The sequence below is a fragment of the Channa argus genome, chromosome 1 (genome assembly GCF_033026475.1).
Source record: "Channa argus isolate prfri chromosome 1, Channa argus male v1.0, whole genome shotgun sequence".
Taxonomy (NCBI): Eukaryota; Metazoa; Chordata; class Actinopteri; order Anabantiformes; family Channidae; genus Channa; species Channa argus.
The window spans coordinates 28,961,346-28,984,209 of NC_090197.1; the positions used below are offsets into that span (position 1 = coordinate 28,961,346).

Here is a 22,864-nt window from a genome sequence, read left to right on the forward strand (position 1 = left end):
GGTAAAATTTAATCAGATGAAATTTTTGTCTCTGTAAAATTTACTTAAAATTAAGATTTACAAAATTTGGATATTTCAACCTTCATCATTTTTAATGTTCAAATAATTAAAACAATTAAATCAGTATTACAGCCTGAGCTAGACGCTGTACAGGTGTGTTGCGCGTGTTTGTTGTAAAACATTGAATGCACCACAATATAAAACTTTTTACCAGACATGTAGGTATAGACAAGACTTTTAATTCATTAGACTTTTTGATTGTGTTAGAGTCCAGAAAAATCTTTGAATTTTGAGTTTGTTCAACGTGGGCACAGAAGCCTTTTTGTGAGTTCACTGAACTTAAATTTAATAGTTAGTTAAAGTTTGTTTTATAAGTTTTAAAAATGTAAATTGTTAAATTGACTGAATCTGAATAAACACGCTTCAAAACCTTTGTATCAGTATCGGTACAAAGAAAACATTGTTTTTATCAGTATGCAAATACACAACCATATTATTATGAATCATTTATTAGAGAGAAACTTTGCATTATTAGTATTTGCTTCACTATCCATCTGTAAAATGCCACTTTGGTGTGTTTAAAATCTGAACTTAATGAGTTGAGTGAATTTTGCAGTGGATAATAAATCTAAATATTTCTATTCATGTTTTTCAGGGCAAGAACAAAAAGTTAACACAAACTAAATAGTTACATTCGATTTAGGGGAAAAGCAGAGTGGATTTCACTAACATCCTGTAGGTTGTATTCAGAAAAATTGTGTTGAGGTTGAAAACATTAACAATTATTATTATAATTAAGACAAAGGACTCAGTTCTAATAAAATCAGTAGTATGTGTGTGTTATCATTCAAAGACTATACAAATAAATATTAAAACGCAATTTGCTTTAATTCAACTTGACGTTTCTAAAACTTTGATTTACATTTTAAAAAAATGTACACTTTTCTCTAGTTTTTATCTTCAGGTCAGTACAGCTAGAACACACATACACACACTGAATAGGCGAAGCAGCAAAGCTCAAGCTGTGGGTGAACTTTTAGATACTAAAATCCGATCACAGAGGAACGTTCAAAAACCTTCATAAAAGAACGTCAGAGCTGAGCTTTATAAAGCAGCTTCTGCAGACATAGAGCCCAACTGCAGTGATGAGGCCTAAAACTCCCTTTGGAAGCTCTCAAAGTGACACTTCACCCCACTAAACTCAAACAAGTGAGCAACAAAAGTCTTGGGAATATAGATTAAAATAAAACTAAACCAACACACTAATTACACCTTTCTTCTGATTGAACAGTAACCAATTAACATCCAAACTTAAACACAGCCCAACTATCATCATTTGAATGTAAATTGTTACATCTAAAATTAAAGAAATTAAATTACACAGAATACATCCACAAAACTCCAAGTGCATCCTGAAAAACTCCTGTAATCGTGTACAGGAACAATATTCAAATTTTATAACAATTAGGCAGAAAAATCAGGTCGAAAATGAAGAAATGTTCCACGTTATGAGAACTTGTAGAAATAAACTGCAGCTGAGTTTGTTTGTTTTGTTTTTTGATTGTTTTTTTTGGATAAAACACATTGAAGCATCAGCCAAACCCACTGATAGAAAATAAAAATCACTGACAGAATTTTACATGGCCTGTTGGACTCTAACAAATGTAAATATTCTTTTTTAATTTGTCCATGTATTTATTGGTTTATTCAGAAGAGAATTAATTTGGAAGATCAGCACTAAAAAGCAGCAGTCAGTGCAGTTTTTTCTATTTTCAGGAGTTTTAGAATAAAACTGCACAAAGAGCCATTTATTGTAATTTTTATTAAGAAATGAAATAAAAGGAAACTGCTTTAAGTCAGCAGCATTAAATTCAAACTCAGACCAATCAAGGAAAAAAGAATAAATAACTAATTCACTCTTTCACCCGCCAAAAAAATAAATGAATCAACGGGGAAAGAACTCACTTTTGAGACTTCTAAACATTAAATAAGGTATAAAATGTAAAACTAACTCTTAAACCATCAACCTGGAGTAAAATGGTTCAGGGTTGTATCAGTAAGGTTATTCAGAAATACAAGATCTGCGTAAATTCCTGTTCATCAGTCCTCTCTACACTTGGTTAGTCTGCAAACATGACTCAGACAGAAACTCGGCTTCCGGTTATTTCATTGTTTTTAATCAAGTTTAGTTTCTCTGCAAAACAAAAACAGACAAACTGCAACAAAACAGACAGTACAGATACATACATACAGGTGAACGCTAAGGACAAAAGTGCAAAAAATTAAAAACAAACATTTCTTTACAAAACCAAAGTGGGAAAAAGTGACATGGAGAGAAACAATCTTTAATTTTCTATTTATTTACCGGTGTGATGTGTCTGAGTGTGTGTTAGCTTGGTGTGTGTGTGTGTTATGTTAATCAAAGGTTATATACGTTTTGGAGAGTTCCTCCACTTTGCTGTTTGCCTGCTCAGTGAAGAATCAACAATTTTAAACAGGCAAATTCGTTTTCAAAGCTCAGAAACACAAATTTACCATAAGATCCATTAAATTTAACCTGCAGCTCGTTTACAGCCACTACAGGCCTTTTATTGTGCAAATGAAAATCCCCAAAACTGGAGAGTTTTGATGCAGATCAGTATATTTAACAGTGTCTTTGAATGGTGAACTGAATTTATTTCTGAAGTTTTTATTTCCTTTGAATGTTAAATGTTTTCCATGCAACATTTCTCTTTACTCTGTTTCTTAAACTGTATATTTGTCTATTATTTTTGCTCCACTTTGCCATTAACACAAATCAGCATCATTTTCTGCTGCCTTCTGTTCTCTTCAGCTTTTATTGGTTATATTTTTGCAAATGCACCATTACTTTGATCAGGATTATGTTGCAGAGCTCAGACAGCACAGACCTCAAACCTGAGGCCAGACCGATCAATACCAGAGCCATCAATATTCGATAGTCGATGTTGATGTTGATAGTTGATGTGCTTTTAATAAGAAAAATGTAATGTTTTTCTAGTGCTCTTGCTCATGTTTAACACCTTTGTGCAATTTTTGATTTGATGTTTTTCTTTGTAAACAGTCAGGATCAGATTAATTTGTAAAATTTTTATTATTTTAAAAGCTGCTGATTCAACAGTAAAGTTTGTTATTTTTCTATTTCTTAAGAATCATTTAAAATCATTATTTATTAAGAAATTCATGATATAAGACTTAAATTAAATGAAAGTGGCTGTGGTGTTTCTAGTTTTAAAGGTAAATTCGGAAATCTAATATTTACTTAAATATTACAATTTATGATGAGGTTTTACATCTAATTATGAAACCTGCCACATGTTGAATAAAGTCAGAAAATTTGTTCAAATGACGATTTTTGCGACACTAAAATGTGTAAAAAAATAAAACTGACTTTTCCCCAAATTTGTGTATCGGCAATATGCTGATGTCAAAGCTTGATATCGGTATCTGGTTGGAGATAGCGGCCTTCTCTGCTGACGCCCCAAAATTAACAGCATATAAAATAATCAGTTGGCTACAAACTTGTGTCTCCAGTTTTCTTCTTTTGTGTACAAGTTGAACTGTGGCGTTTTCCAGCGTCTGTGGTGCGAAGGCCTCCACAGGACCCGCGTCTCCTGTGAGCTGAAACTCCAGGTACAGTGGGGAGTGGGAGGATTTGGTGAAACCGTTTTTTTTAGGTTAAATCTTTAATGCTTTATTAAAATGATCCATCAGTTTTTTGGTAATTTCCAAATCCAAACTTGGAGAAACAAGTTTTCACCTGCAAAAACGTGAGTGTGTTGTGTGTGTGTGTGTGCGGGCCCGGTGATCGTTCGCTCCTTTGATTCTACGGAAAGGAAACAGTTCCAGAGCATAAAGGCCTCCGGACTTCCGGTCTCTACCGGTTCCTGTAAGGTTGTCACCGGTTAACCTGGTTATGCAGCAGGACGTTTTTATTTTTTTAATTAGCAGACTGTTTGTTTATATGGCGGCGCGTGACGCACATGCGCAGCAGGTTTTACGCTCATCCAGGCCCACAAACACACACACACACGATCAAAGCATAATAAAGTGAAAAGGACAACATACAAAAACATACAACATCGTCTCACAGCTGCTTGTTTTGCATAATTTAATATGTGAAGAGTTTTATTCCGAAAACGTTCTTGTTTTATTTGTTTGAAACTGAAAAGCAGCAGCAGGATGTTTTTGCCACAGCCTTTGTCGAATTAGAAAACCTGGGATTTTCGGAGGAAAACTCTCCACAGGGAGCAGCTTTCTTCTGATTCATACGAATGTGGTTGTTTTAGGCCTGTCCGGGGTCGAACCTGAGTACAGATATGATTTCTAGGCTTATCGTAACCTCTGATTGTTTTCGCTAACTTTAAGGCTTCGTTCTTGCGTTATTTACTTATTTTTAGAAAAAGGATGTGTCTCTTGTCCCCTTGATTGTCTCAAAAAATCATAAATAATAATTAACCCTGTAAGTCTTATTTCAACCCCCCTCCTCGATACTGATGAGTGTACACACTGACGAATAGAATTTAAATACATTGTCCAATAAATACAAAACATAAATAAAAGACTCAAAGAAAGTACTGAAAATCTTTGTACAAGATATAAATAGTTTGAAATATACTCGTAGCGTTACCTTTGGCAAGTCTAGTTTACAGTTGTCCAACCCGCGGGTAACAAACGTTTGTCCCTTTTTCAATAAAATGCAAAATAAACCCGTTGCACTTCGGGGCAGAATATGGCCAGAAAGTTTCACTTCTTATATATTTAGTTAGATATTTACCACTCAGTGTTTGCCCTTAACATGACCATGTCTGTTGTGCGTCCTCGTCCCGGAGCCCTCCGCAGAGAGAAGACGGGGAGGGAGGGGGAGTTCAGTTTAGGAAGGCGTTTGAGGTTACTCTCTTTTGATGGGACAGCATCCCGGGAAAGCCCGCGGACACGCCCGGGGAGAAGGGCGGTAAGGAGTTGTTTCTGAGAGAGTCCGACAGCAGGGACTGCGGGGAGCTGCTGGTCGCCAGGCCGCCGAACCCCGGTGCGCCCTGCTGGAGATGCGGCGGCGGAGGGGGTGGCGGAGGCGGAGGTCCTCCCCCCGGCTGCCCCGGTGCCGCTGCAGCAGCGTGTTGGGTCCCTGAGACAAAATACCCAGCAGTCTGTCCAGAGAGCAGCCCCACCGGCGATGTGCTCATCCCGTAACTGTTCGTTAACCCCAGCGCCCCGGCGGCCGACCCGCCGAGAAGGGAGCGTCCGAGGTCCCCGTTGCTCAACTGCTCCACGGCGGGCAGCAGCGACCCATAGCCGGTCGCCTGGTTGAGAAATCCGGTTGATGATCCGTTGTAGTGCGGGTGATGGTGATGGTGATGGTGAAGGGAGAGGAACGGAGAAATCTGCCAGTAGAGCGGGTTGTTGGCCCGCTCGTTAATCCCCAAGCCGAGAGGAGCGAAACGCAGCCCGCGCTTCATCGCCAGCTTTCCACGGGAGGTGGCGGAGCGCCTGCGGAGCTTCCCTGTAGTCCCCCCGATAAAAACGTCATCGCTGCTTGGATCCAGCATCCAGTAGTTCCCCTTCCCCGGGTCGTCGTAGTGCCTGGGGACCTTAACGAAGCACTTATTGAGGCTCAGGTTGTGTCGGATGGAGTTCTGCCAGCCCTGCTTGTGCTCCCGGTAATAGGGGAAGTTTTTCATGATGAACTCGTAGATGCCGTTGAGCGTGAGCCTCTTCTCCGGGCTCTGTCGGATGGCCATCATGATCAGGGCGTTGTAGCTGAACGGAGGCTTGTCATATTTCCCGTTTTTCCCGCTGTTATTACCGTTTGTGTTCTGCTCCGGTGTTGCCTTGGCGCTGTCCAGTCCTCCGCCTCCCCCTCCGTCCTCCTCCTCCTCTCCCCCATGCTCCTCCTTGCCCGGTTTGTCTGCGTTCAGAGTCGCGGCTGTGCAGTCCACGTCCAGCGGGTCCAGCGACTTCTCAGAATCGGAGCCCAGTGAGGGTGAGAGGGTCCCAGGGATGCCGGCGACCGCGGCGACGGCGGCGGCAGCAGCAGCAACGGTGTCCGGTCTGTCGCACTTAGAGGGCAGCAGGAGGCTCTTGATGCTAAAGGAGGAGGACCGGTGGACGGTCGGTGGGTCCTTTACATCCTCCATGGCCGGTGGACGGTCTCCAGAAATGAGGAATAAATAATAATAAAATAATAATAATACCAACAACTCCAAGCTCGTCCACCTCCGTTATCCTGTCTGGAAACGAAAGAGAGACAGAGAGGAGAGAGGAAAGGAGGGTCAGGATGAGAGATACATGGATGGAGGAGTGGAGAGAGAGAAAAGAGAGAGGGGGGGCTGGAGAGCGCGGCTTGGATGAGGAGAAATTAGTAATTAAGGAGGTTCCGACTCCACGACATCACGGAGAGGAGGAGCTTCTCCAACTTAGTAATTTTGTCAAAAAATCCTCCTTTTCGCTCCTTCCTCTTGGTCCTCCGTCTCCGAACTGAGACTCCGACGACATTTAATGTCTCCAACAACATGAACCTGTCATTTTTATCTGCTTTCTTTAATCTCGCGCGTGCACCTCCCCCTTAAAAATCGCTCGTGTAATTGTACCGTGCGTCACATAACCTCCTCCCTGTGCATGTGTGCGTAAAATCCCTGTTCTGAGCTTGTGCGTAAAAGCGAACGTCCGTCCTTTTGTGTGCGCGCCCGTGCGTGTGCGTAAAAGCGCACGGCTACTCAGGACAGGCTTTGTTTTCCCAAAGACAAAAACAGTTTAAACTCGTGTCGGCAAACACAGCGCGTGCACGCTCAGTGTGCTTTCACATGTGTGTTTTTACTGGGGGTTGGGCGGAGGGGGGGGGACCGAGCGCCCTGCTATTGTCTACTAATAAAAATCATTGTGCCGGATAGAAAAAAAAAAAACAACACACACATACACAAACACACACTCAGCCCAGAGGCGGCAGGTCTGACGCTGAGACCAGAGCGCCTGCTGTCGGTAACAGTCGGTCCTGCGACACATTATTTTCGGCCTTTTGTGTCAGTCAGCAAAAAGAAGATATTATTAATGACAATAGACCCCCTCCCTTTCGTCGTTCTGTGTTTGTTAAATTTTATATTTGTATCTAGAAGTTTCGTGTCTGTTGGTTGGACCACTATGATCATTTTTGTCTGTTTTTAGATGCTTTGTGTATGTTTTTAGTGAATTTGCATTGGTTATTGATAATTTGCCATTCGTTTGGATAATGTTAATGTTATTCTTTTTAGTTTTTTAATTGTTGTGTATATGTTTCTGGTCATTTTGTATCTTTTGACTAACATTTTCCAAACCAGGAAAACGAACAGTAACTTCAGAGGCTGTGGCCCATGGGCCTCCTGGTGTAGGCCTGTTCAGGAAGTCATCCATGTAATAAACTATAAACAAAAAATTCATATTTTTTAGTTTTTTAAACCTGCAATTCAGGAATTCTCTGTATTGTTTCTAGGAATTTAATCATTTGAATGGCCTCAAAATTACATATTGACTATTTTAAAAATTCAATTGCAATAAAATAAAAGGACTAAGTAATTTCTCACTAGAAAGATTCTTTGAAAATGTAATTATGCCGTTTTTAATGAAGCCAATAATTATGTAGGATGTTATAATTTATCAATACAAAGTATAAACAAACAAATCAGAAAAGTAATGTCAAGACGCTGTATTGTTTTATCAGTGCCTCACATTTACATTTAGTCATTTAGCAGATGCTTTTATCCAAAGCAACTTACAAGTGAGGTACAAGGCAGCAAAAATCTAAGGCCAGGAGAAAACATCAAAGCAAAGTGCTATGAGAAGAAGTGTTTACATTTCATGAGATGCATGTGCAACAAAGAGCAGAAAGGACTTTTTTTTTTGTTTGTTTGATTGTTTGTTTTTTAATAGATTTAAGTGCATAGGAAGGTGTGGTTCTGTTTTCAGCATTTTTTTGAATATTGGGAGTGAGCTTGCCGAGTGTGCAGAGTTTGGGAGCTCATTCCAACATTGTGGGATCACTGAGCAGAAGGGTTTTTGCTTAATATCTTTGGTGTGATGCTGGGACCACCAGACATTGTTTGTTGGCTGGACAGGAGGGATTGTAGACCTGATTGTAGACCTGAATGAGGTAGTTGAGGTAAGCAGGAGCTGTTGAGATGATTACCCTGTAGGCAAGAGACAGAGCTTTGAACCTGATGCAGGCAGCTACAGGAAGCCAGTTTAGAGATCTAAAGAGTGGTATGACATGAGTCATTTTTGGCTGATTAAAAAAGATGCATGCTGACACATTTTGGATCATCCACATTACCAGGGCATTGCAGTAATCAAGACAAGATATGACTAGCGCCTGCACAATGAGTTGGGTATTCTGTGAGGTGGGGTCTGATCTTTCTGATGTTGTAGAGGGAAATTTTGTATGCTTTAGATACTTAGAACATGTGATTCTTAAAGCTCAGTCGGTCATAGATGATGACCCCATATTTCTAGCCTACTTGTTGGGGACAATCTCTTGAGATGTTGATGCAGATGTGTTGAAGGTCTGGCTGGGAAGACAACAACTTTGGTCTTTGAGAGGTTGAGATGAACATGTCTTTCTCTTATCCAAGCAGAGATGTCAGCGAGACAGGCAGAAATGCGTGATTAGACAGTGGAGTCATCCGGTGGAAAGAACAGGAAGAGCTGTGTGTTGTCAGCATAGCAGTGTTATGAAAAGTCATGTGAGCAGATGATAGAACCCAGGGATGTAGAATAGAAGGAAAAAAGTAGAGGACCAAGAACTAAACTCAGCAGCACACTGGTAGGCTATAAGAGTGAGAAACACTGCCAGGATACCTTGAAGATCTGTCCCATTAGGTAAGACTGAAGCCAGGCTAGAGCTGATTCAGAGATGCCCAAGTCAGAGAATGTGAACAATAGGATCTGATGCTTCACAGTGTCAAAGGCTGCAGATATGTCGAGCAGGTCAACCAAGCCAGACTGGTTGACATCGAGAATGTTGTCCTTAGAAAGAAAGTCTTAGAGTTGATTGAAGACTCGTTCCAGGGTCTTGGCCAGAAATGGAAGAAGAGAGACGTGTCTGTAATTCCATGCAAGGGAGGGCTCAAGAGAAGGCTTCTTAAGCAGTGGGGTAATCTGGGCCTACTTGAACGAGGTTGGAAAAGTGCCTGCTGTGAGAGATGTGATGATTTGTGTAATAGCTGGCATTAGTGTGGATGCAACTGCTTGGAGGAGAGTGAAAGGAGTCAGATCCAGGAGGAGTGGATATGTCGTTCTTAGTCAGAGTTGAAAATGAATAGAGCAACGCAGCGTTGGAAGAAGAAGGAAGCAATGTTACAAATGTGGTGGGAGAATGCCAAGGTCTTGAGAGGAAGACTGTTAGCTGAATGAAGAAGTTATCCGATAGATGCAGAGGAGTGACCAAGATGTTGTCTGTGCTGGTCCTGGTCAGGTCCAGGTTGTTGCAAGCTTTGTGAGTCAGGGGATTGTAGACCAGTCTCAGGTCAAACGTGTTTAGAAGAGCAAACAGTTCAGTCGCCTGATGTTTGTCCAGGTAGATGTTCAAGTGTCCCAAGATGATGAGGAGTGCCATCTACAGTGAAGTGTGACAGCAGGATGTCAAGGTAGTCACAGAAGGTCCCCAGCTGGACTGGTGTTCAATAAATCAAAATTAATTGAACTGTAATCTGTGCCGTAATCCTAATGGCATCATATTCCAGAGATGACATATTGTTGAGGGGTGCTGTCGGGGTAACTTTCAGGTGTCAGCAACGAGAAGTCCACTCCACCTCGCCCCGACCTGATGAGCAAAGGAGTGTGACAGACGACAAAATTGGTGGAGAGTGCAGCTGGAGTGGCCGTGTTCTGTGGTGTGAGCCAGGTTTCTGTAAGTGCAAGCAGCTGAACAGCTGACTGTGTAGCAAAAGCTAGAATGAAGTCAGCCTTGTTCACTGCAGACTGGCAGTTCCACAGGGCAAGAGAAAAAGAGGTGGGTGACAAAGTGGTCTGGGTGAGGGTGCACATGTGGGAAACGTGTTGTCTTCTAGTAGAGCACCGTGTTCTGCTTCAGCGGAGAACAGATGTGTGCTGAAAACGCATAGGGACCATTAATACAGACTTTCTGGAGTAGAAAGGGGTTTATGTGAAGCAAAGTGAAGAAACGGAGGAAGTGCAAGAAGCTAGGAATACAATGTCTTATGGTCTTCGTGCTCAATGGACTCGGGTAGGTAGAAACCCTGGTCTTTACACAAGTTGGTCTTCGCACAAGGAGGGCCAATCACAAGGGCTGACGCTCCAGCCCAACAGGTGACTTAAATATGGTCTTGAATGGCTACAGCTCAAACTGCCCCGTTGTTGAAGCCAAACTAATTTGTGTGCCTTTGTTAGTTCAAAGGTCTAAACGCTCTGTGATTACTAAGCTGAAATTACCACCAATAACAGTCCAAATATCCATTTCACAAGAAGAGCAAAACTTTCTACCTACAGTTCTTAACACTATTAAAAACAAACAAAAATTCAGGTCAATCAAGCACACACTCAAGTGCAACACAGGTAAAAGGACGTGAGCGTGATGGTGGAAAACATATAGCATCAGTTTGCATGCACATGGTTTTATGTTTATCCTTCTCCTAAAAATGTTAACAAAAATTGTAATTATGTTTGTCCAGCAGTAGAAATAAGCTTTGATTAAAATAAACTGTATTATTGTATTTCACTTGTCATGTGTCAGTGTGTAATCCAAACCCAGATGTCTTACGTTTAACAAATACTTTGAGAAAATGCAACACAACTGCACTTTTAACCAGTTTTTTACACAGGGACCCCCTCAGAGACAGGTCACAGTGATCAGGCAGAAATCTGAGAGGCTTTTTAGGTCGTTACGTCTGTTGGTACAGTGTTTTATGGCTGAATAAACCCTCACATTCTCCTTAAACAATACAACAAAGCACTCGTGCCACAGTAAGCCTGAGCTTTCTGGGGGTCTGGAGTTTTGCCCAATTGCTAATCCAGCCGTGGTTCTGCTACCAGCTGGGGAGCGTGAGAGCTATAAATCATGTTCTTCCAAACATATTTTCCAAGCTGCAATAATAATAATTTAAGTTTGGCCTCACAGCGACAGAAACCTGAGCACTTGTCGACTGTCACAGCTCCTAACGTTCAGGCTCATCGTTAGTAGCCGATCAACGCAAAATTTGTCAGTGACTTAGTTCTGAACAAACTTCCAACTTCTGCATGGTGATGATACTCTGCTTCACGTCAAAGGTTCAGTTTGAAGCAGTTCAAATCCCATCACATCCTCGCTTCAGTTTCTTAATGAAATTCTCTTCGTCACCTGATCACCTGATAGTACTCGTAGATGTAAATCTTATGTATGACTAAACAGACGAGCTGCATTCAGTGACCCCCCCACCCCCCCCACCCCCCATGAGCTCAGTGATCACTGTTTGTTTACACTCACTGCAGATTTTGTATAACAGCTGAAATCCAGATTACACACACATACACATGCACACACACACACACACACACACACACACATCCACCTCCATCCTCCAATCTGCCGTATTAAATCTCTGCTGTCTTTTAGTGCCAGATGGTGTTTCTGTTTAACTGGATCTGAACCTCCAACAAAAGCTCTGCCTGTGCTGCATTCACTGTACATCTGAGACCGTTTCTTTAGATGGACCATCATCTCAGTTCATGGATTGCCTTTTTCAGAGTCACTAAAGGATCTGTGAGCAGCTTTAAGTGTGTCTGAGTGAGACACGGCTTCATTAAAAACCTTTAAACATTAGGATAAGGATTAATGCACATTGGCTAGTGGTGATTGTACACTGGAACAATTTAGTGTAATTTGCACAGTGTATTACTGCAATATGCAAAGTAATATACTGTAGAAGGTCTGGACTGTATATAGTTGGAAACCCACCATGGCAGGGAACCTTGAGGAGCAGGGTTGGTAGCTGGTACTTTTGGATATTTTGGAAGACAACGAAAACAATTCTGCTTATGTTAGGAAGAAATGACAACTAAGTACTGTTAAAGCAGTAACCAAAAATCCATGAATCTGAGCTCTGTGTGGGTTTATTATCAACAATATTAAAACTGAGGACACCTTCAAACCAGCACATTAAAGTATTTAAAACCCTAACAACATATAAAATACATTTAGAATTCAATGCTATCAACAAGTGATAAAACATAATCTTCTTTTCCTTTGGGCTGTTCCATTTCAGGAGTTGCCACAGTGAATCATGTGCCTCCATCTAACCCTGTCCTCTGCATCCTCTTCTCTCACACCAACTAACTTCATCTCCTCTCTCTCTACATCGATAAATCCCCTCTTTGGTCTTCCTCTAGAACTGCCTGGCAGCTCCAAGCTCAGCATCCTTCTACTAATATATTCACAGTTTCTCCTCTGAACAAGACCAAACCACCTCAATCTGGCCTCTGACTTTATCTCCGAAACATCTAACATGAGCTGTCCCTCTGATGTCCTCATTCCTGATCCTGTCCATCCTCGTCTTTCCCAAAGAGAACCTCAACATCTTAAGCTCCGCTACCTCCAGCTCTGCCTCCTGTCTTTTCTTCAGTGCCACTGTCTCTAAGCCGAACAACATCGCTGGTCTCACCACCGTCTTAAACACCTTTCCTTTCATTCTTGCTGATACTCTTTTATCACACAACCCACCTGACACTTTTCTTCACCCGTTCCAACCTGGTTGCACTCACCTCTTCACATCTTTTCCACATGTATTCTGTCTTACTGTGGCTAAGCTTCATTCCTGTTTTCCAAAGCAGACCTCCACCTCTCTAGATTTTCCTCCACCTGCTTCCTGCTCTCGCTACTGATCACAGTGTCATTTCCTACTTCCTTTTCCACACCATTCCCCTCTTGTACTCTCGGTTCTTTCATTTTCCTCATTCATCAACTCTTCAAAGTACTCCTTCCATCTTCCCATCACACTCCTGGCACCTGTCAATACATTTCCATCCTTATCTTTAATCACCTGCTGCACATCCTTCCCATCTCTATCTCTTTGTCTGGCCAACCTTTAAAAATCCACCTCTCCCTCTTTAGTGTCCAACCGAGCATACAAGTCCTCATATGCTCTTTGTTTGGCCTTTGCCACCTCTACCTTCACCTAACGCTGCATCTCCCTGTACTCCTGTCTACTCTCTTCAGTTCTCTCAGTGTCCCACTTCTTCTTAGTGAACCTCTTTCTCTCTATACACTCCTGAACTTCCTTGTTCCACCACCAAGTCTCCTTGTCCACTTTCCTCTTTCCCGATGACACACAGAGTACCCTCCTACCTGTCTTCCTGATCACATTAGTGGTAGTGATCCAGTCATCTGAAAGCACGTCCTGACCATACAGAGCCTCTACCATCTGTCCTTCTGCTTTTCTGTCCTGAAGACCAAATCTGCCCATTACATTCTCATCACCTCTGTTCTCTTCACCAACATGTCCATTGAAATCTGCACCAGTCACCACTCTCTCACCTTTGAGCATGCTCTCCATCACTTCATATAGTCATATAGTCCTTTCACCTCTAGAACGTTCCTCACAAAGTCAAATAATCCCAACATTCAAAGTCCCTACTGTCAGTCCTACACTGTTTGTTTCCTCTTCTCTCTCTGCCTACGGACACATCTTCCTGCTCTCCTTCTTCGACCAACAGTAGCCCAATTTCCACCGGCACCCTGTAGGTCAACTGCACCTGTGGTAGTCGTTGTTAAGCCGGGCCCCAACCGATCCAGTATTGAAGTCTAATTTGGTGTGAAAGTCAGGATTCATGTTTAATTTAGCATGTGTTTTACGTCAGATGCCCTTCCTGACACAACCCTCTGCATTTATCCAGACTTGGGACTGGCATAAGAATACAAGGCTTGTACCCCCTTGTGGTACCATTACTTAATACAAAGTTAGTAATGCACCTAAAGAAAAAAAATTGAACAAATGTAAATTAGTTTTATTCATTTATTTATTTTTATTGAAGCTGTTATTTTCATGGGAATAAACTGGAGCACCCAGAGAAAACCCATGCAGCCATGAGGTTAAGAAACTTTTTTTCTTGGAAAGTTAAACAATTTTCTCCACAGTGACTTCTTTTTCTCTCTATCAAACCCTGGCTGGTCATCCAGACGCTCTTCTGCAAGCTGTAGTTCCTCACTGAAGTCTACTTGTCCACCCTGCTTTCTTGAGTGTTCAATGCACCCATTTTCTTGCAGAATGAACTCTTCACAAGAGAGTGTTGCTTTCTCTGGGCGCTCACGAACACACTTCTCAATAACCTCATCTAGTGTTGGTTTGTTGTTCTTATAGATGGTGGTAGGAGCTATATTTTCGGCTGCCCGTGTTACCCTGTGTTTGTCATTAGTCGTTGTTTCCCTCTGCACGTGGCTGAACTTATCAATACATGTCTCCATAACCACATCCAGTGTTGGTTGGGTGTCCTCATAGATTGTGGTAGAAGCTGTGTCTTTGGCTGCCTCTGACACCATGTGCCTGTCCTCAAATGTTTCCATCTGGACATGGCTGTACTCATCAACACATGTCTCAATAACCACATCCGGTGTTGGTTGGGTGTCCTCACAGATTGTGGTAGGAGCGGTGTCTTCGGCTGCCTCTGACACCATGTGCCTGTCCTCAGACATTGTTTCCATCTGGACATGGCTGTACTCACCAACACATGTCTCAATAACCACATCCAGTGTTGGCTGGGTGTCCCAAAACATGTTGGTAGGAGCTGTGTCTTCGGCTGTCTGTTTCACCATGTGCCTGTCCTCATACGTTGTTTCCATCTGGACATGGCTGTACTCACCAATACATGTCTCAATAACCACACTCAGTGTTGATTGGGTGTCCTCACAGATTGTGGTAGGAGCTGTGTCTTCGGCTGCCTCTGTCACCATGTGCCTGTCCTCATACGTTGTTTCCATCTGGACATGGCTGTACTCACCATCACATGTCTCAATAACCACATCCAGTGTTGGTTGGGTGTCCTCACAGATTGTGGTAGGAGCTGTGTCTTCGGCTGCCTGTGTCACTGTGTGCCTGTCCTCAGACGTTGTTTCCATCTGGACATGGCTGTACTCACCAACACATGTCTCAATAACCACATCCAGTGTTGGCTGGGTGTCCTCACACATGGTGGTAGGAGCTGTGCCTTCGGCTGCCTGTGTCATCGTGTGCCTGTAGTTTTCTGCTTCTGAGTGAAATGCTAGTGCTTGCTGCCATACATCAGAATGATTTCTTCTTCTGGGCTTCACAATTTTTTCTTTGTTTCCTTTTTGAACATTTCTGTACTCACCAACATATGTCTCGTTAACCACAGCCAATGTATTTCTGGTGCTCAGGTACTTTTCTGTGTCCTCCACTGCTGCCCTGAGGTCCATGTTGGCCTGAATCACTGACCTGTTGTAGTCTCTCATATCCTTCAGTCGCTGCTTAATATCTTTAATCTCCTGCAACTTAATGTGATGCTGCTTCTGAACATCACTGATCTTGGTGATGAGCAGATCTAACTCATTGTTTTTGTTTTCAATCATGGATTTGACGCCCTGTAGTAGTTTAAGCAGGTGGTCCGTTCCTGGGTCCCTGTCCTCTTTATCTTTCTGAGAAGAAACACAGCTCCTAAAGGCCTCCAATGCACTGTTGATTTCTACATGTGCCTTGAAAATGTTTCTGTAGCTGCCCAGAATCTCCTCACATTGTTTTTTTGTGTACTTAGTCTGCTGAATGTCAGCAGAGAATTTATCCACAACTTCAGAAATGGCTGTTTCCAGCGGGTGATGCTTACTGCTTTTACTTGTCATTGTCACCTCCAGGTTTGGGTGTGTTTTCTGTTGACGTTTATCTTTCTCATCAGCTGGTTTGGTTTTAAAAGTTGAACCAGGGCCTGCTGTGTCCTGACATTTCGCTTCTGTTTCTTTGGCCACTTGTATAGCTAAGCGAAATCTCTCCTTATACTGAGAATGTTCTACTTCATCTGAAAACATGAAGGACTTTGGTTTTATCCCTTGACCTCTTGCTTCCCTTTCTTTGGCCTGATGTAGGGCAAAATTAAATCGTGTCAGACTGTCACACGGATCCGCTTTACTTGGAAAAGTAGACCTCTGGAGACATTTGTCCTTATTTTCTGTCAAAACGGGGTCCATCGGCTGATTTTTCAGGACAGGTTCAATGCTTTTTTCTGCAAAATCCATCATGTCCAGTAATTTAGTGTTTATCAATTTCTTGTGAAATTTGTCTGGTTTCGGCATACATCAAAGCCATGCCATGACATCACAGCATTCTAACATTGGAAGCCATGTCATCTGTTTTTTTTTTCATTCAAAAAACTTTATTGGCTATTCTTAAAACAGATGCAATGTGTGTTACCATGGTTACTGTAATTCCACAAGTCAGTAATCAGATTACTCCTGTACTTAATATGAAAGTGCTGCTCAGATTTAAACTGTGTAATGAGAGAATTTACTACTTTCTCCATGTGTTATTTTGTAGTGTTTGTGTGTGTTTTGCTTTTAATTTTACTCCTTACATTTTAACACAAATTTTAACTTTCTACTCCTTACATTTTTAAACGATGCCTTTGCAGCTGCTATCCAGTTGCAGGAACAGTCAGTGTAGACTAGCAGCTATGTACAGCATGTTAACCTGGACAGGTTCAGCTGTATTCCAACATTAGCTTAGCTCTCCTCACTGACTACAGAGTGACTTCGTGACAGAGTGACAGCCATGAGGATAATTTAAGATTTTTTTATAATTTAAGATTTTTTTTTTCTCAGGCAGGTATCACACATGGTTCTGTTGTCAGTGTGTTTGTAAGAGGGTTAGGGTTTCCCCACAGAGATCTGATGCAGCCTGTGTTCCCTGGTAGTGTGTGTGTGCGTGAACCCACACACAGTTTGGGTTCGGTTGGCCAATTTGGTTTTGACTTGATCTTTTTGCTGCTGCAAACCAATCGCAGAGACTATCCAGACACCATGAAAATGTATTGCAGAGACTGTCCGTGGCTGCATCTGTATCGAGGGTGGAGAGATCCTGTGTTGGGGGCAGAGTTGCAGAGACCAGTGAAGAGAACTGCTCCAGATTGAGAGGCCTGAGATCATGGCGGAATGTTTCAAGTGTTGTAGGGGAATGCGGAGGTTTGGGGATGAAGACTGTGAGCTGAATGAAGAAGTGATCCAATAGCTGCAGAGGAGTGACCAAGATGTTGTCTGTGGTGCAGTTCCAGGTGAGAATGAGGTTCAGGTTATTACCAACTTTGTGAGTCCAGTCTCAGGTTAAATGTGTTTAGAAGAGCAAACACGTCAATCACCTGACGTTTGTGCAGGTGGATGTTCAGGTCTCCCAAGCTGATAGGAGGAGAGCCATCTACAGGGAAGTGGGACAGCAACATGTCACAGGAGTTCCCCACCTGGCCCGGTGGTCGATAGATCTTCATCACATGGACTGTAATCAGTCCCGTAAACATAATGGCATGACATCATCTCAGTTCATGGATTGTCTTTTTCAGTCACTAAAACATCTGTGAGCAGCTTTAAGTGTGTCTGAATGAGACACGACTTCATTAAAAACCTTTAAACATTAGGATAAGGATTAATGCACATTGGCTAGTGGTGATTGTACACTGGAACAATATAGTGTAATTTGCACAGTGTATTACTGCAATATGCAAAGTAATATACTGTAGAAGGTCTGGACTGTATATAGTTGGAAACCCACCATGGCAGGGAACCTTGAAGAGCAGGGTTGGTAGCTGGTACTTTTGGATATTTTGGAAGATAACGAAAACAATACTGCTTATGTTAGGAAGAAATGACAACTAAGTACTGTTAAAGCAGTAAGTAACCAAAAATCCATGAATCTGAGCTCTGTGTGGGTTTATTATCAACAATATTAAAACTGAGGACACCTTCAAACCAGCACATTAAAGTATTTAAAACCCCAACAACATATAAAATACATTTAGAATTCAATGCTAACAACACATAATGAAACTTAATAATGCAACTAAAGAAAAGAAGTGGAACAAATGTAAATTACTTTTATATATATATTTATTTATTTTATTTTTTTTATTGAAGTTATTATTCTTGTGGGAAGAAACTGGAGCACCCAGAGAAAACCCATACAGCCATGAGGATAATTTAAGATTTGTTTTTTCTCAAAAACTTCATCAATCTTCTCCACAGTGACTTCTTTTTCTTTGTCTCCGTCCCTGACTCCTCATCCAGATGCTCTTCTTCAAGTTTTATTTCCTCAATGAAGTCCAGCGGTCCACCATGCTTTCTTGAGTTTTGAATGCACCCATTCTGTTGCAGAATTAATTCGTAAAAATCTTCCTCTTCATGAGAGGATGTTAGTATCTTGGGGCACTCACGAATACACTTCTCAATCCTCTCATCCAGTGTTGGTTGGGTGTCCTCACAGATATTGTAAGGAGCTGTGTCTTGAGCTGCCTGTGTCACCGTGTGCCTGTCCTCAGATGTTCTCATCTTGATGTGGCTGTACTCACAAACACACCTTTTAAAAACAGCCAGTGTATTTCTGGTCCTCAGGTACTTTTCTGTTTCCTCAACTGCTCTGCTGAGGTCCATGTTGGCCTGAATCATTGATCTGATGTGGTCTTTCATATCTTTCAGTCGTAGCTTAATATCTTTAACCTCCTGCAACTTAATGTGATGCTGCTTCTGAACATCATTGATCTTGGTGTTGAGCAGATCTAACTCACTGTTTTTGTTTTCAATCATGGATTTGACCCCCTGTAGTATTTTAAGCAGGTGGTCAGTTCCTTGGGCCCTGTCCTCTTTATCTTTCTGAGAAGAAATACAGCTCTTTAAGGCTTCCAAACCACTCTTGATTTCTACATGTGCCTTGAAAATGTTTCTGTAGCTGCCCAGAATCTCCTCACATCGTTTTTTTGTGTACTTAGTCTGCTGAATGTCAGCAGAGTATCTGTCAACAACTTCAGAAATGGCTGTTTCCAGCGGGTGATGCTTATTGCTTTCACTTGTCATGGTCACCTCCAGGTTTGTGAGTGTTTTCTGTAGACGTTTATCTTTCTCATCAGCTGGTTTGGTTTTAAAAGTTGAACCAGGGCCTGCTGTGTCCTGATATTTTGCTTCCATTTCTTTGGCCGCTTGTATAGCTAAGCGAAATCTTTCCTTATGCTGAGAGGGGTCAACTTCCTCTGGAAACATGAAGGTCTTTGGTTTTATCTCTAGACCTCTTGCTTCCCTTTCTTTGGCCTGATGTAGGGCAAAATTAAATCGTGTCAGACTGTCACAGAGGTCCCCTTCATTTGGAAAAGTGGACCTCTGGAGACATCTGTCATTATTTTCTGTCAAAACGGGGTCCATCGGCTGATTTTTCAGGACAGGTTCAATGCTTTTTTCTGCAAAATCCATCATGTCCAGTAATTTAGTGTTTATCAATTTCTTGTGAAATTTGTCTGGTTTCGGCATACATCAAAGCCATGCCATGACATCACAGCATTCTAACATTGGAAGCCATGTCATCTGTTTTTCTTTTTTTTTCATTCAAAAAACTTTATTGGCTATTCTTAAAACAGATGCAATGTGTGTTACCATGGTTACTGTAATTCCACAAGTCAGTAATCAGATTACTCGTGTACCTAATAGGAAAGTTCTTCTCAGATTTAAACTGTGTAATGAGAGAATTTACTACTTTCTCCATGTGTTATTTTGTAGTGTTTGTGTGTGTTTTGCTTTTACTTTTACTCCCACATTTGTACTCAAATATGTGTACTTTCTACTCCTTACATTTTCAAACAATGCCTTCGCAGCTGCTATCCACATCTAGGTTCGGTTGGCCAATTTGGTTTTGACTTGTACTTTTTGCTGCAGTTACTGTTACTTGATTGAACAGTTGATTGAAGTACTGTTATAACTGTTACTTACTTCAACAGTTATAACAGTACTTTTAGTTTTACCAGAGTTGTCTTTTTTACCCAGGTATCTCTTCTTTTACTCGAGTTAACAGTTTACTGTGAACATTGCTAGTACCAGGTCGGACCCCCTTTTACCTTCAGAAATGCCTTAATTTTTTATGTCATAGAGTCAACAAAGTGCTGGAAATATTTCTTAGAGATTTGGCTCCATATTAAAATGACAGCATCATGATGTTGCTGCAGAAAAACCCTTTTCAGCCACTTGCATTCATAATTTTTTCAGTCACTACTCAGAGCTCAGGAACATAGGTGACTGTTGTAGGACTTCTCTAAAGTCAGGACAGAATCCACATATAGAAATATTCTCTAGAACATATATTAATGTTGGGACTGTTGAAGCTACCGAGGCCCCCTCTTTTCTCCCCTAAATACGTATGTATACAGTCATATAGTGCCTGTAAGGATTTATCAAATAGATCTGAACCTGAAATTACAAAGTATCACTAATTTATAAATCTATTCACTGTAAAGAGACATGAACTCTAGAGAGTGTGAGGAGGATCAGGTCCTGACATTGTCTGGATTTTCCCTTTCACACATGCAGCCAACATCGGGAGATATTCCGTGAGAATATATATCACTTGTGAAGAAATATTCTATAATTGGGGAGGTGTTTGGGCATTTCGAGCAAGGGGCAGGACATGACGCCAAAAAAGCCTGGTTTCGTAGCAGTTGCAGGAAATGGACGTAATCTACATGTCCACTCACTCATGGTGAATCAGGAGTGTTACCTCCTCTATTCACAAATGAGGTCTGTTGGAAATAATCTGGACTTTGCACTAGGGAGCTGACTGGGTAAAAACTGGAGTAATGTCAGGGCCAACAGAGTTTCACATATTTATCCACCCAAGAGAACATCTAGAAAATGTCTGAATTCCAGTGCATGTCTGAAAGGGCTTCAGTAAGAGTCAGTTCAATTGTTTTGAACTGAGACCAACCAGCTCCTTCTTTCCACCTCCTGAACTGTATCTCTGCTGTAGCTCGTTCACTAGAAGCTTTGCAGACAAAAAGAAAAAAAGATGTAAAAACAGACCTGATGTTTAAGAGTCATCAATTATCAGACTATGTTGTGTATTTTCCACTTTCTTTGGGAGTGTTCATGGGAAATAATTAGCCTGGAGGATGCTGCACAGGTGTGCGCGGTTTTTCTCTCGGCTCACTGGATCTGCCGACCTCCGACAGAGACGGATACGAATGTGTCCACTGTACTGCCCCCATCAAAGAAGACTTCTTTTGTTCTCAGCAGATAAAGACAGCAGGTCTAACAGGTTGTAGTGAGAGTTAGTTACTGTTCACCGAGTTACACCGTCGCAGTTTGGACTGTATACGCCGAGCTCCAGTTAAGCTAAGTGGCGCCAGCACTTAGCAGCGCAGCTAAACATAGACTGACCTAACATTGGCTCCACTAACATTGTTATAAGTTAGGTGTTCTATCTGTTCTATCTTTGTATTTTTTGCAGGTGCTTTTCATATGTACATTCATTCTCTGTCCTGTGTGCCCACTGTAGTATCCCTCCTCGCCAGCCGAGGCTCCCTCGCTACACCACTCATCCCCTGTCTGTCTCTGCTCCTCCTGGTCTCTGCTGCTCGGCTGGGCCACAGGTGCAATCACCTGTACCATATAACCATCATCACCACTCCTGCTTGTTCTGTGTATTTAAGGGGCTATGTGTGAACAGGTTTGCCCTAGTCGTATTCATAGTCTTTAGTTTCCTCTTTGTGGAAACTTAAAAAGTAAGTAGCTTTTGTATCTTCTAGTGAGTGACTTGTTTGTAGATTTATATTCCTGCGTTTAGAGTGAATCTCAGTTTTTAAATTAACTTTCTCCTTGAGAGTCATTTTTTGTTTATAGCATTAGTTTTCGTAGTGTTAGTGGTTTGTTTATAATGGAGTTCCCTCCTACCATCTGTAGTGAGACTATTGTGACTATTTATTTATTATTAATAGACTATAAATGGGGGTGGATTTTGTTCAGAAGTTGGTCTTCTTTTGTTTATTTAATGTTTGCCCACAGTAGGTATCACAGCAGGTAGGTATCAGTAAAGTACACGGTTGAGATATTTACCAATATTAGTGACTTGAGTATTTGAGAACTGACTAATATTGAAACTGTTGAGTATTTGATCCATTTGACTTATTAACAAGTAATACATGGCAGTAAAAGCTGCTCAAATTGAAAATAGCCACTTAAAGGAAATAAAAAAAACAACCTTTTATTTCTTAATTTTTATTTGGTATAATGAATATCTCGTTTATAGGTTACATGCATCTTCTTTTGTGTTTACTGTTTATCCGTGGTGATCTACTTCAAAAGTCGAGACTTCGTCATACATTCACCCAGACACCAGCTAATTAGTGTAGGTAATCAGAGTACAGTAACTAAACCAGTCAGGATAAAGTATATTTATTTTCTATTTAGCTGTTGGTAAAGAGGCCTAGGGTCTATTCTACAAACCTGGTTAGAGTAGAACAGTGCTACAACGTCATTTTGATTGACAAAAAAATTCAGTTTTATTGAAGTTACCTAATCACCTATGCATGTGAAAACCATAAACAAAAAGTAGAAATTTATCTGAATAAATCTGCAGATGATGTTAAAACCGTGTTTTAGTTTTGAGATCATGTCAAGTGAATAAAGTGATGTTTGTACAGTTGGGACATAACCAAAAACTAAACGTATTCAAAAACTTATTCATGTGCAAATGATATCTATTGCACACTAAGAATTATTTAAAAAATATACTTAATTGTTTTGTGCACATGATCATTTTTCATGTGCACAGGAAATGACTTAACAATCTAGGTGTGTTGTGCTAAGGTTTGCTAGCTACTGTATATGTGCTTTGGTGCTAAAGTGAGCTGAAAATAAGCTTGGCTG

At 41.4% G+C, this 22,864-nt stretch overlaps 1 protein-coding gene across 1 annotated transcript; it reads right to left on the reverse strand.

Annotated features, from left to right (window-relative positions):
• Positions 1–2,105: 2,105 nt before the first annotated feature.
• Positions 2,106–6,901, reverse strand: foxg1b (forkhead box G1b). The gene has a single exon (XM_067512253.1). It carries the CDS (start codon positions 6,150–6,152, stop codon positions 4,887–4,889), a length of 1,266 nt encoding a protein of 421 aa, XP_067368354.1. The 5' UTR covers positions 6,153–6,901; the 3' UTR covers positions 2,106–4,886.
• Positions 6,902–22,864: the final 15,963 nt, after the last annotated feature.